A 15,207-nucleotide genomic window follows, 5' to 3' on the forward strand; every position below is an offset into this window, starting at 1 on the left:
ATCAGACTGAACATGTTACATACTACAGAGGTAACCTTTTAAATATGTTTAGAGGGAAATTTTAAAATATAAACTGCAGATAGGAGTGTTAACCAAAAAAGCTATAGGTTACAACACAGCACAAGAAAAATAAAAAGTGAGGTAATTCTTGTATCTAGCATAATATTCACTGGGTAGCCATTTTGTCAGGTACACTGTACAAAATTCAAATTGGCACTGTTATTACTACTATAAGCACAGTGCTCAATAATTTATCCAGAACTTTACTTTGGTGTCCTGTTGACATTTTGGGGTAAACATTAAGACACATGAGTAAAGCAGGTACTCTGATATAAAAATGTTCATTACCTGTTTGTAATGGCTGAAGTAAAAGAAGAATAATTTGGGATATCTGTTTTCCAGAGGGCTCTTCAATCAGTTCAAGCAAGCCCAACAATAATTCCTTTGGATTACATAACTATAAAAATATTCACAATTGAACCTGTTTAATACAAGTTTTATTTAAAGCCATGTGATTACTATTTTTAAGAAAATATGCTAAGAAAATACAGTTCTTTTTATTTAACAGTAAAATGTCTCATAGAATTCTTCAAAAGAAAAGTTAAGAGTACAGAAAGGGAGAATGTGATCATCAGAGCTGAAGTTTCCTTTGAGTTTCACCTACTCTGCAAGCTGAGTTAGCTACTCAGAGTTTCCAGCAGGGTATCCCATATTGGGGTACTTAGACTAGTCCAGAGTGTCTTCTGTATTTTATGAACTTTGCATGCTGATTGGCCATATTTGATTACTTCTCTTGCTTTGTCTTCTGTTTGGCTTTGTTTTTGAAGTGCTGAAGGTTGAACCACAGCTTTACACATACTAGGCAAGCACTTCTACCACTACCTCCCCAGCTTGTCTGCTGCCTTCTTCTTCTTTTTGGGAGGGAAGTATCAGGAACAGAACTTAGGCTCTCACATTTGCCAGGCAGGCACTGAGGCACTGAGCTAAACCCCTGGCCCCTGTCTTCTTATTAAATTTACTTTTTGTTAGTTTTTTTTGAGTCAGGGTTCCACTATGTAATTCAGACTGGCCTTAGACTCATGGCCACCCCACCTCAGCCTCCTGAGTGTTGGGATTATAGATATACATTATGATAGTATTAAGAGACAGGACTTCTGAAGGACATGGCTAGCTTTATTTGTCTTCTTTGTTAAAAGCCTTCACAGTCATATCTAGAAGTTTAGTCTGTGTGAGTGTGTGTGTGTGTGTGTGTGTGTGTGTGTGTATTTGCACTGACTTCTAAACAGTTTCCTACAATGTTTTTTTCTCAGAATTTATCCAAGCCATTATATATTTACAAAATTCTACTATCCTGGGGCTGGGAATTTAGCTCAGCGGCATAAGCGCCTGCCTTGCAAGCACATAGTCGTGAGTTCGATGCCTGGTACTGATAAAAATAAATAAATAAATAAAAATTAAAAAAAAAAAAAATTCTACTATCCTTTTTACCAGTGGTCTCTTTCTAAGGTTTAAAGGCACAACTAATCTGTGTTCAACTTCTTCTTCATACTTCCTTGTGATAATTTGCATTCTAAACTTAGGCCTTCCAGACGACAGAGCACTGACTTGTTTTTTTTTTTTTTGTCTTCCTTTTTATCGGTACCAGGGATCGAACTTATGACTGCCTGCTTGCAAGGGAGGTGCTTATGCCGCTGAGCTAAATCCCTAGCCCCTACTTTTTATTTTAATGAATGTTGCAAAAAGATCCATGTGGCCTTGAACTACCTCTCTGAAAACTGAATTCTATGACTATACAATAATGCTACTTGTTAAAATACAGCTTCGTTGGTCTCTCCCTGGAGACTGAATCTTAGGTCAAACATAAAACTAGGTAAAAATATCTAGAAAATTGGAGAAGCCTGGGCATGGTGGCACATGACTATAATCCCAGCACAGGGCATGCTGAGGCAGGACTGCCATGAGTTTGAGGCCCATCCTGGGCTAAATAGTGAGTTCAAGGCCAGCCTGAACTACACAGCAGGATCCTGTCTCAAAAAAAAAGAAAAAAAATTGAGGAATGTTACAATGGAATTGCTCATTCAATTAAGCAAGATTATGCTCTTCTCCAGAGTTTTCTTTTGCATGTATTTTCATAAGTTAAAAATTTTCTTACTAAACTATAAAAAGTAAACATTAAAGGAAATTGTAATATAACCGTATGTTATGACAAAGTGAACTTAGTTTTATTAACTTACCTTGACCAGTAAATCAAGCATTAGAAAATAACTTTTTCTTTCATCATTTTCTTTATCATTCCTTAAAAGGCACCGAACAACAGGACCAATAAGATTCCAGCCCATAGTCTTGATGATAACCTGTAAAACCATTTATTGTAAAACACTGACACCTAGAGGACTCTGACAGTATATTTCTCTAATTTAGAAGAACAGAATTTTCTGTGAAACAAGGAACATGAGACAAGTGATACCTATTAATATTTCACCACTGACTTTCTAGGGTTGGCTGCTAACAGACACCAACATTTTAAAACTGTTTAACACTTCCACTGAAGAAACACAAAAGAATCTTTGCTTTTTATCAGGTAACTTAAGTGTTTTCTGGGATTCAAACAGTTTCTCTATTTCTTACAAGAGAGTTAATTTGTTTAAGATGAATAAGCACTTAACAGAATTCTGTTCTTCTGATTCATATAGAGACCAATGCTTGTGCATCTTTAGAGACTCTTTGGGGAGTCTCTAATATAATCATTATAACATATAAAAGGAGATTCGACTTCATTAATTTTCCTTCCTACACACAGTTTGTTTCAATTTTCAAAACTATTTCAGAATACTTACCATACAAATAAAAATGTATAATTAGTGATTCACTTCCATTACCAAAACCTCTGATTTTGAAAATTACAAATAATATACTTCAGATGTCTGGTCTTTCTTTTTCAACTCATTAATATTTACCAAGTATGTAATATATAATATTCTAGGTGCTAGAAGTAAAGTGAAGAACATATCAAGATCTCCATTCTCAGAATTTACATTTTAGGATGATTCTTTCAAAAAAAGATCAAAGAAGATGAACAAATGACACCTACAATACCTCCTCTTGATCCCAGTCTTATAATAAAGGTACAGTATGAGGAAGAATAGTCATCTGTGTCTAGGAAAGGCAAGAGAGGTTTCCCAAAAGCTAAGTTAAGCATTCTTGGAGAAACAGAAAAATCTAAGGCACAGCTCTGTGGGAAAAACATTCAAGCTTCTGAAACAGCAATGTGTAAAGGTACAAAGATTAACAATTCCTGGAGAACTATATTAGGGTATGTGAACAGATACTGCAGTTGGTCATTCAACAGTAAGTTTCTAAAGAGGCATGGCAGACTTACCAAGATTTCTGAATATTGCATTCAAAAATTTTTTTGTTTTGTTTTTTGAGACACAGTCTCAGACTGTCCTTGACCTTGCTGCATAGCCCAAACTGGCCTTGAACTCACAGTAATCCTCCTGCCTCAGCCTCCCAGTGCTAGGATTACAAGTATGCACTTTGGTGTCAAAAATTTTTTTTAGGGGCTGAGGATTTAGCTCAGCGGCATAAGCGCCTGCCTTGCAAGCAGGCAGTTGCGAGTTCAATCCCCGGAACCGATAAAAAAGAAAAAGACAAAAAAAAAAAAAAATTTTTTTTAAAAATTATTTTATAAATACAATTATCAGCTGCAGTATAGCCAATCACTCACTACATAAATGGCTTTAGTTAGTGGGAAGGAAGAGTAGTGAATAGCTATGAAGGCAAAATACTGACTTCTGTTAAGGGAGCTTATATTACTCTTTAATACTAACTACTACACAGAGTAAGATTGTTATCTCCAATTTACAAATGAGAATGCCAAACTTCAGAGGGTAACAACATCCCTCATGTTCAAGAACTAAAATGTGGCAGAGTCAGGACTTAAGTCTGTCTAGCTCCTATGCTCATGCTTTTATCAGTATTCCAGTGGTATTGCACTGAGGGTAATTTTGCTCCCTACCTCCCAGGAGACATTTGGCAAGGTCTGGAGACAAGTTTTATAGTTATTACTTAAATGGGGTTGGGAAGGGTTATCACTGGTATCTAACAGGTAGAGACCAAGGTTGTTGCTGGATACCCTGCATATCCTATCTAAAATATTATACATTAGGTAGGTGATTTTCAAGCTATTGAGCTTAAGATTTACTATGCTTAAATCCTATCAGTTATTTAGAACATGCTAAATATAAAGCACTGAAGCCTTTAATGCCTGCAGAACAGTTGGTTACACTTCTCATCTCCCCCTCATTGATACCTTCCTGACCCTCACCTCTTTGGTAGCCTCTTCTTCCCCAGCTGTTCCTTAATTCCTCAAGGAGAGACTCTCAGCCTCTCCTCTCCCTTTTTGTGGACTCAAGTAAACTCTTTTTTAAGTCCCCAAATGCTTCAATTACCTAATCTTGAAATAAACATCCATCTAAATCTTCTCTTTTTTCTGAGTTTAAAACCTTACTAAGTGTATGCTACATCTTAAACATAAAATTTGTAAAAATCAACTCATTTTCTTTCATACTTGTCTTGTCTTTTTCTGTTCAGAACATCATATACTATATTGTCCTTTCTGAGGCTGGAAACCCAGGCATCCTTGATACCCCAACCCTCTCTTACCCTGACCATCTCAAGTGTCTTTTATTCTACCCTAAAAATTCCTTTTAAGTGCTACTGGGTGCTAACCAGAGTGGTTAAGAGATCCAAACCAAGCCTTGGGAGTCTGAACTGTACATGTCACATAAAAGTTGAGTATATTTAGGGAACGTCACTTAATCATTCAGTGATTATTTTTTATTTACAAAATGAAAAGAAAAAATTTCTTTGAGATAGGGATCTCACTGTGTTACTCAGGAAGATGCTAGACAAAGTGACCCTCTTGTTGCAGCCCCAGGAAGCTTGAATTACAGATGTTACAAAGTGTTACCTGTCTTATAGGATTTTGGAGGCTAAATAAGTTAATAGATGTGCACTTAAAAGAGCACGTATTACATAGTAAACTTAATTGTTATTATTAATTGTATTAGCTAAAAGCTAGGTAATCTCAAAAAAATTGTCTTTTGAAAATGCAATTGGAAAAAATGGAGAAATGAAAAACATGAAATTTACTATATTTGAAACTACGAAGGTATTTAAAAATTTAAAAAGGGATAAACTATTCGAACTAAGAAAATCTACAACAATGTGTGATTGTTGTAGTAGTCATCAGCTAGGGGTGTCAAGCTCAGTGGTAAAGTGCTTGCTGCCTTGGGTTCCATTCCCAGCATTACAAGAGAAAAAAGAAAAAAAGAAAAGGAAAAACAATTTAGGAATCCTCCACAACACAGCACGACTAGACTATAACGTCACAAACAAAATAAATACCACTATAAAAAAATATTCAGGGGAGGAGGAGTCTTTCCAATGCTATTAAGGAGAGTCCAAAGACAAAATTTGGCAGTGTTGTGGCCAGGGATTTAGATCAGTGGCTCAAGCACTTGCCTGGTAAGCACAAGGTCATGAGTTTGAACCCTAGCACAAAACAAAACACCACAAAACAAAAAATTGGCACTGTCACTAACATTGTGTCCCAGGAAAAAGTTCTTCACGATCCACAATAGGTCCTTTCCCATGGTAGAATGATTTCTCCTACTTGTATACTTTGATGATATTGGTCAACTCTCCCCATTCTGATTCTGTATACATAAAATACTGTTTGAATTAAAATGTGATTTCCTATATACCTCTGGCTAGAAGTGGGCTGATTACAAGAAATGGGTAACTAGTAATCTACTTATATTTCTCAATGTAATTTGATTTACACACTATTTTTTTGATCTCCTTAACCAGAAATAGTCCTGTTTCTTCTAGCCTTTTACTTATTCTGTAAGTACAGTACTTATTTACTCGGCCTCCTGATAGCTAGTTGTTTGCATAATTATCTCTTCCACAAGACTGTATGTACCTGAACATATATGAATATTACTAATTCCTTTTTTTGTTTTCTACTGTAGAAATTTAAGTAGATTCTTAAATGGTTGATGGATAAGTGAAAGGATGAATAACAGCGACACATACTTACTCTCTTCCCAAGTAAACAGAAAAACACAAAAATTGTACTTACCTTATTATTTTCATTTTTAATAATTTCTAATAGCTGGTTTATATGCCCTTCTTCTATGCATTTTTGGCCTGCTAATTGGAACAGGCCAAAATCTTCTTCTTTGAAGTCATCCTCATCTAAGATTTGCTAGTAAACACACACATAAAAAAAGCACATACACAAATAAAAACTCAATTTGGCAACTGAAATTTTAAAAATTTGTTTAAAGTCTAGATAATTTACACATAAATACATGTATGAAAATTAGGAGTACCACAATAAGTTCTTTAATGAATAACCTGGAAATCCACTATACTGAAGAAATCCATTAAAAAGATCAGCATTAAAATTATTATCATTTGGTGTTTTGGTGTTTGTTTTGTTTTGTCTTTTTGAGACAGGGTCTCACTATGCAGCTCAGCCTGGCCTTGAGCTCATTTTGTAGCCTTGGCTGATCTCAAACTTGGAATGATCCTCTTGCCTCAGCCTCCTGAGTGCTGGGATTACAGGCGTGTACCACCAGGCCCGGCCCTATCATTTAGTTTTTTGAGACAAGATCTCACTATACACTTTAGGCTGGTCCTGAACTCGAAGTAAGCCTCTTGCCTCAGCCTCCCAAGGACAAGGATTATAGGTATGCCCCCACCACACCAATCATAACTCTTTTAATTTTAATGCTAATTAAACCCGTTTTAGTGGCTCATTCTTGTAATCCTAGCACACCAGAATCTGAGGCAGGAGGATCTGAGACAAAAGAATCACTGCTAGTCTGTGCTACATAGTTGAGTTCAAGGCCAACCTGAACTACATAGTGAGATTGCCTCAAAAAACAAACAAATGAAAAAAACCCCAGGGACTGAAGATAAATAATTTGAGTGATCACAAAAGTAACAGAAACTAACTTCCTGTTCATAGTTTGAAAGATACTTAATTTTACCAACAAAACATAACAACACACACACACAAATACCCACTCTACTTACACATTTCTTTATTATGGACAGGAGTTCCTCCACAGCCATTCTTAATTATTTTTCCTAGCTTTGATTCTGAAATACTATACAAACACAATTAAACTGTGACAGTACATAACGTTTCATTCTGGTTATGTAAAAATACAATAAAGAAAATGTTAAGTTTTAATTGAAAGTAAAGTTATGACTGGCTTTATTGCACCTTTTTTTCTTTCGCAATTTTAAAGGGTATACGGTAGTTTTGAAAGGTACCAGAAGTTAAGAACCATCTAGAGTACTCCCTAGGGAAAAGACAAATATTGAGCAAAGGGCTTTAAAAAGTTAAAAGTATCTCTTTTCTGAACACTTCTTCCAAAAAGCAGACTTAAAATTCAAATTCTAATCATTCGGGAAATTTTTAATGTTCCACTGGACTAAAACTGGAATCCAACAGAATCAGGTCAGCCAAAGGGGATGAAGATTCATAAGTCCTCCACTCCACTTCTCTGTTGAAGCTATGGATCCCAGTAAAATCCGCGCCTTACACCGAGACCCGGCAATCAGCTGTCCTCAAGCGGTCACCGCCCGCGCCCGCCGACCATCATTTCCCCCCGGAGTGTTACGCAGCGCCTCGCGCTCGCAGGCAATCGGACACCCTAGCCGCAAGTGAGCGGCATCCAGAGGAAGCCATTTCTCCCAGATTCTCGTTTCAAGGCGATCGGGCCGCACCGTTTGCAGGGGGGCTAGCCGACCCTCGGCGCCGAGTTCTCCGCAGCTCACAGGCAACCTCTAGGTGAGCCTGCCCTAGACCTATCCGCGTCTACTTACCTGCCGGACCTCGCGGCTCTCTCCGTGGCCTTCGGCACCACTGGCAGAAGAGGCCGGCCCCGCCCCCTGCGCGCCCGGCCACGCCCTCGCCTGAGAGGCGCACGGAGGCGGAGCCCGACCGTCTGACGACGCTTCCCATGGCTGACAGTGCTGTGCGTAGTTCTGTGGGCCTCGGTCCCCCGCTTGCCCGTGCCTCCCGGAAGGCTACAGGTATGAACAAGGACATCCTCCCAGGTTTGGACCCTGCGAACTGGACCCCCGACCAAGTTCCACACCGAGGAGCACGCCGTCCCAGAGGAAGCTCCCCGGGGCTGTGAGCCCGAGCGCTTCTGGGAAAGACTTCCTGGCCCGACCCCTATGCCTTTTTACTGCAGTATCGGGGTTTCCTTCTACTTGGGCCGCAGCCACAGGGAAGAGGGAGTGGAGCTGCTGGGGACCCCCACGTGACCAGGGCACCGTCAGCGGGCCGTGTGCCTCTGACCCGAAACCTCAGTAGCCCCCAGTCCGGGCAGCTTCGGTGTGGAAGGACTCCCCTAACCCAGGGAGCCAACATTTGGGAGACTAAAGAGACGCAGTACCCAGATCACAGATTTTTTTAATTAAGTAACTGCGATAAAAATTCAAGCCCAAATCCTATCATTTTTTAATCAAGGAAAAATCAATTTACTGAAACAAATCAGATATTTGTATTTCATTTTGATTTGTGCACAGGGTTGAAAAATGTATAGCAGTCTAGAGTTTGTTATTTATGCAGGAATGTATGTAACCTGTACTTAACGCATTTGGGTAAGCTTGACCTTTTTATAAAAGTATGTTTGAGGTAGGGTCTCACTTGGTAGTTCAGGCTGACCTGGAACTCCCTGTGTAGCCCAGGCTGGCCTGTCACTCAGGGCAGTCCTCCTGCCTCAGCTTCCCAGAGTGCTGGGATTACAGGCTTGGACCACCACACCCAGACTGACCAATTTTTTTTGTTCATTTGTAGGTATTAAACAAACAAGTGTCTTGAAAAAAGAAGATGCTTCCAAAAGGTATGAGAACCACTTGCACAAATGTATCCACTTATCTTTTAACTCATGGCAGTAATTGAATCTTTTTAAAACAGTTATGTCATGTTTTGGAAGAAAATTATGAGAGACAAAATCAAAATTGGGGCTGGGGATTTAGCTCAGCGGCATAAGCGCCTGCCTTGCAAGCAGGCAGTCGTGAGTTCGATCCCTGGTACCGGTAAAAACGAAAAAGACAAAAAAAAAAAAAAAAAAAAGAAAGAAAATCAAAATTAGGAACTACTGGTGAAGGTATATCTGTAGCAAGGTGACCATGGGAACACTCGAATTAACTAGGTACTCCTTTGCCACCTATTCAGATACACTCTTTATTACTGTGTATGTCAGATTCACAGTCCAAGTTTTTCTCTTTAGCATTCCAAGAAACCATTTCTTTTTGTTACATCAAATCCAGGTTTTTATTTAAAAAAATAAAAGGTATTCTATACTGTCCTTTGGCTCCTAAAGAGGCAAAATATTATGTCAGAAAAGGTTTCTAGAATAGCAGTCTATAAAGAAGATCAAGATATGTGTATGTGTGACATCACTTTATTGAAGACAATTTTTTATTGGCTTTCGTCTTAATTTATTAATTTTTTTAAAAAATTATTGTCTTAATTTTTTTGTTGCTGAGACAAAATGTTACACCCAAAGTTAAAGAAGGAAAGATTTATTTTGCTCAGTTTAAAGGGGCCATAATCCACCAGCTCCAAGGCAGGATGATACATGGTAGAGGGGCAACAGGTCATGGCTGCAGAAGACAACAAAAGCGGGGCTGGGGATTTAGCTCAGCGGCATAAGCGCCTGCCTTGCAAGCAGGCAGTCGTGAGTTCAATCCCTGGTACAGATAAAAACAAAAAAGACAAAAAAAAAAAAGCAACAAGGAAGATAGTCATAAAGACTCTTTTTGTCTCTTACATTATATGCAGGGTATCTTCCTAGGGCAAGTGTAGCACTCACACCCTAATTGCAGCATCACACTCTGTAGTTTCAGTCACCTCTAAACCCTGCCCTCCCCCTATGAAACTTGGTAGAGACATACACAAACTACAACAATTATTTACTGGTCATAGGATATTCCAGACTTGGGTTAGGCCGTGTGACTATGATGTTGCTCAAAACTGATACAGTTCTTGCCTAGTGGAACAGAGAACTATCAAATAAATGCATAATTACAAATCATAATGAGTGCTATAAAAAAACCGTGATATTAGGAGGAACTAATAAGCTCAATTTAGATGAAAGTTGACTGGGTTTTCAGGGAAAGACTTCTCTAAGAAAGTAAGTAACAAACTGAGACCTGAAGGCTAAGTAAATGTTCACCAGGCAGTTAGTGATGAAAGACTTCTAGCCACAGGTGACAGCATGTGTGCAGACCCTGAAATAAGAAAAGGCTTGGCAGCTTCAAAGAATGCCTAGGCTGCTATGTGACATTCTGAGGAAGGGAAGAAAAGAGGTTAGGAGATTAGAGAGACAAAATTCTGTTCACATAGTACTATATCTAGTAGAAATGGTGAGAAGTTTAGAGTATCTAAGTGTAAATGGCAAAACTTTAAGAAACTGAATGATGAGATTGAAATTTGAAAAGTTTTAAGACATTAGAACTGGTGATCACCCAGTAATAGAGAAACTGGATAAATTTGAGAATCTATTTTAGAAAATACTGTGTGATTAACTTGGCTTTAGGAATTGCTGTAAGAATATAGTTAATATTGATTCCAACAGTGATTTGCAACTGCCCTCAACACTAATTAACCACAACATGTGAAGATTACATTTTGTACAACTTGAGAAATACTGTTAAACCAAATGTTTGGGGTTGTGGGGGTTGTTTGTTTTTCAAGACAGGGTCTTGCCATGTAGTTCAGGGTGGCCTTGAATTCACAGTGTAGCCCAGGCTGTTCTTGAACTCATGGTGATCCTCTGCCTCAGACTCCTGAGTGTTGGGATTACAAGAGTACAAACCACACCTGGCCAAACCAAATGTTTTTTGGTATGTTTCTTATTTTGTGTAGTGCTGGTGATTGAACCCAGGATCCTAGGTATGGTAGCCACAGTGCTCTACCACTGAGCTCAAGCCCCAATAAACACTTTTGGGTAGATAACTCAGGATAATGAAACAATCTGTAGGACAGCAAATTGTTGAGGGGAGTGACTATAAATTTATTTAAACTGAAATATAGTACTTTCAATCCAGCTAATTACTATTAAGACAGACATTGAGGAGATTTGCACAAATATAAAACAATTCAATTCTGTAAGGGTCAATTTGGACGTGACTCTCCCAGTACCTAACCTGTCTGCCAGTGGAGGCATTGTTCTCAGCTTAGCACTGGTGCCCTCGGCACACATAGGATGTCTTAAAGAGGTAAGATGGAACACAGACTCTTGTAAGGATTGATAACCATATTTCTAAGTTTTTGTTGTGTAGTTGAACAGAACTGGTTGCAGTCTCACTGTTTGAATCCCCACTTTATATGCTCCACTTTAGTATCTTAAGTAACTATTTGTAAGAGGACAATCTATAATCATCAACTAGTGATTTTTTACTGTTTATTTTTTTCTTTGAAAGTATATATTATTTCTACTCCTTTTGTGTTTTGTTTAGTCTCTCTTTAAATAAAATTAAAAAAAAAAAAAGACACCACAGTACCCATTGCTGATCCCGGAGTGTCATGATATGAAATCTAGCAATACTATTGCTCTTTGTTCAGAATGATTTTAGCCTGCTTTAGTTTGTTTAATCTCAACATAAATGAAGATACGGATAACTGCATGTATGTTTAAGTGTATAGGTTTGATAACCATATTACTAAGTTTTTGTTGGATAGTTGAACAGGACTGTTGACAGTCTCGCTGTTTGAATTCCCACTTTGTATGTTCCACTTTTGTATCTTGAACAACTATTTGTAAAAGGACAGTATGTAAACATCAACTAGTGATTTCTTATTGTTTATTTTTTCTCTGAACATCTATATTATTTCTACCCGTTTTCTGTTTTGTTTAGTCTTTCTTTAAATAAAATTAAAAAAAAAAACAGTGAACCAATCACAGATGCATAGTGTAAACCCATGAGGCCTGGGGCCACTGACATAAACCACAACAAACAGCATTAAAAGCTATAAACTTACAAGATAGTGGGTTAGGTTATTGTTGGATTTTTTTTTTTTTTTTTTTTTTTTGTCTTTTTGAGACAGGGTCTCGCTGTGCAGTTCAGACTGGCCTTGAACTCACTTTGTAGCCCAGGCTGGTCTCAAACTCGCAACGATCCTCCCACCCCAGCCTCCCAAGTGTTGGGATTACAGGCATGAGCCACCACGCCCAGCTTATTGTTGGATTTTAAAGCATGGAATGTTGGAGAAATAAAATTTATACAATAAACATACATAAAGGTATGTATTTATATGCAAGATAACTGTAATATCCACCTTCATCAGAAAGAAGTTTGTGCTCTCATTGTTTATTTTTATGCCTAGACTTTGTAATTGTAATCTGAACAACTACTTCTAAGATAACAATATTCAATTATTAATTAGTGTATATTATAGTGTATAGTATACATTATAGTGTTTAGTGTATATTATAATATACAATATATTAATTGGTGTTAATTTCCTTTTAAAAAATTCTGTATCATTTGTATTCTTTTTTTTCTGTTATGCTTTTAAAATAAAAAATTTGTACAGTTAAATACATTAATGTTTTATTAAAATTTTAGGAAAGCAGAACTGGAAGCAGCTGTGAAAAAGAAGATTGAGTTTGAGAGAAAAGCTCTGCATATTGTCGAACAGCTATTAGAAGAGAACATTACAGAGGAATTCCTAGTGGAATGTGTATGTGTTGAAAAATTATTAGTGTTATAGTATAATACCTTTAAATCTCTGCAAAATGACACATCTTTTATTGAAATCTTAAATTTGTTCTCGGTCATTAGATGCTGGTACATACATTATAAATCATGCATTTTAGCTGTCTTCATTTTTTCATTTTTTGAGACAGGGTCTTGCTTGTAGTTCAGTCTGGACTTGAACTCACTATGTATTCCAGGCTAGTCTTGAACTCATTCTTGGCAATCCTCCTGCCTCAGCCTTCTATGTGCTGGGAGTACAGGTATGAGCCACCAGCCTGGCTTTAAATCATGCATTTTAAGATAAGCAACTACTTGTGTCATAACTTTGAAATGCATTAAGAAAAGAAACAATTACACTACAAAATGACTATATTTGAAAGTAATGTATGTGTTAAAATTACTGAGAATGAATTTTAAATGTTCTCACCTGAAGGAAATAAGTATGTGAGATAATATGCATGTTATATCCTGATTTGCTCATTCCACGATGTAGATATGTATCAAGATATTATATTGTGTCTCCTTAATATATATAATTATGAATCAAAGTAAATTTTTAATTTAAAAAATTAAGAAAATTTACATTTTATTTCTAATTTATAGTTCTTGTAGTCTGCTATATCCTTAGATTTCTCTCTATAGTAATGATTACAAGTGTCAGTTTTCTAATATTCTGTTTTATACTATGTTAAGTAACAGATTTTTCTTAATTATTTCATTGATTTTGATTTTTTTATTTTGATATTTTAAATACTCAAAATATACTTTGACTTAACTCACAACAGAATTAACTTTTGTTTTCTTGAAAAGCTTTATTAAAATTTTAAATGAATAGCAAAATTTCTTTTATATTCTCAGTCCTTAAGAGAAAAATTAAAACTCAGAGATTTTTTTTTAAGAATAGAAAGAATTTGAGAGAAAAAAACTTCTGTCTGAGAGGGGCAGAATGGGGCCCAGAAAGTGGATTGAAAGTAGCTTAGGTAATATGGATCCAAGGACAAATCATCATCATAAAAAAATCTTGAATACCAAAAAAAAATATTTTTTTAATTACCTCAACAAGTTACAATCTAGGACCTGTGATACAAAAGCAAACTCTTACCTCCATCCAATTATCAGCTGCTTATTGGTCTCTTTGCTTTCTCTCCTTGGCATTCTCCAAGTGTTGATTATATCTTTTGTGACTTTTTTTTTTTTTTTTTTTTTGATGGTTGGAAGGAAGTCCAGGATTGAAAAGAAAGGCCAAAATACATGTGAACAATGCAAGTCAAGAGTAGGAAGAATTTATTGAGAGAAAGGAAACTTCTGTCAAAGAGAGACAGAAGGAGGCCCAGAAAGTGGGATGCCCTCAGAGATTTTTCTAAACAAGAAGAATATGAACATAAACATGTTGAAGTAGATAGTGATAACTGCATCTGAATCTATATATGTTAAAGAGACAAACCAAAACTGTTTCATTTGAAACGTAAAACTCTTATTCTCAATAGAGTACTTCAATCCCTGTAAAAACAGAAAGATACCTTGTTGAAAAATATTTGAAAGTTAGAAGGATTGAGATTAAACATAAAGTCAAAAAGAAAATATTTGGTATTAATTTATCACAACTTCATATTCTCCTACAGTTTTTTAAAAAGCAGAAAGATTTTTGCACAAAATTTTGTTTAGGAGTCATAACACCACCTTTTATATGCTTTTTAAAAAATTATACTTTAAAAAGATAAAATTACATTTTATTACTTGATGTGGTTTAGGTGAATTTCTAGAATAGTGCTTTTTTTAAAAAATAGTACTTACTTTAAAATAAAAGATACTGTCATCATTTAGTTTTAGTATAGTTATGACCCTACCTTTTCCTGCTGCCCCAGATTTATTTCAATTGTGTACTGTACAAAGATGTTTAATCTGGTATGACAGTTTAATAGTAATTATCATTTTATAATGTTTATTATATGTCAAACACATCTTTGAAAACTTTTCCTTCATTTTCTCTAATTTTAACTTCAGACTTATGAAGTAGGCACCTTTTTTTTTTTTTTTTTTTTTTTTAAGAGAGTTCTCACTATGTAGTTCAGACAGACCTTCAACTCACTGTGTAGTCCAGGGTAACCTTGAACTCAAAGCAGTCCTCCTGCCTCAGCCTCCTTAGTGCTAGGATCACAAGCAGGTACCACCACACCCAGCGAGATAGATACTGTTATTATCCGTGTATTTTCAGTTGAGATTCTTAAGAACTAGAGACCCAAGAAATGCCTTTTTCCATAAATCTGAGAGTAAATGCCCTTCTGATTTCATTATAGGGGAAGTTTATCACACCTGCTCACTACAGTGATGTTGTGGTTGAACGTTCAATTATCAAATTCTGTGGTTATCCTTTATGTCAGAAGAAGCTGGGCATCGTAAGTACTA

The 15,207-nt window shown here is 36.6% G+C and overlaps 2 protein-coding genes across 5 annotated transcripts in view; one reads left to right on the forward strand and one right to left on the reverse strand.

Moving 5' to 3' along the window:
- Positions 1 to 7,995, reverse strand: part of Glmn (glomulin, FKBP associated protein) — a 28,538-nt gene extending 20,543 nt beyond the window's left edge. For both annotated transcript variants that reach the window (XM_063254218.1, XM_063254216.1), the window contains exons 1-5: positions 7,909 to 7,995; positions 7,111 to 7,184; positions 6,149 to 6,274; positions 2,235 to 2,354; positions 349 to 457 (exon numbers count right to left, since the gene is read on the reverse strand). In XM_063254218.1, the coding sequence (XP_063110288.1) occupies positions 349 to 457; positions 2,235 to 2,354; positions 6,149 to 6,274; positions 7,111 to 7,149 (394 nt within the window). In that variant the 5' untranslated portion in view covers positions 7,150 to 7,184; positions 7,909 to 7,995. The remainder of the gene's footprint in view (positions 1 to 348; positions 458 to 2,234; positions 2,355 to 6,148; positions 6,275 to 7,110; positions 7,185 to 7,908) is intronic.
- The window catches only part of Rpap2 (RNA polymerase II associated protein 2), an 86,273-nt gene continuing 79,038 nt past the window's right edge, over positions 7,973 to 15,207 (forward strand). For all 3 annotated transcript variants that reach the window (XM_063254211.1, XM_063254213.1, XM_063254214.1), the window contains exons 1-4: positions 7,973 to 8,118; positions 8,891 to 8,936; positions 12,670 to 12,784; positions 15,099 to 15,197. In XM_063254211.1, coding sequence (XP_063110281.1) covers positions 8,046 to 8,118; positions 8,891 to 8,936; positions 12,670 to 12,784; positions 15,099 to 15,197 — 333 coding nt within the window. In that variant the 5' untranslated portion in view covers positions 7,973 to 8,045. The remainder of the gene's footprint in view (positions 8,119 to 8,890; positions 8,937 to 12,669; positions 12,785 to 15,098; positions 15,198 to 15,207) is intronic.

The sequence above is a fragment of the Cavia porcellus genome, unplaced genomic scaffold (assembly GCF_034190915.1).
Source record: "Cavia porcellus strain 051 isolate PalLab524CR breed Dunkin Hartley unplaced genomic scaffold, mCavPor4.1 scaffold_1, whole genome shotgun sequence".
In the NCBI taxonomy this organism is placed as follows: domain Eukaryota; kingdom Metazoa; phylum Chordata; class Mammalia; order Rodentia; family Caviidae; genus Cavia; species Cavia porcellus.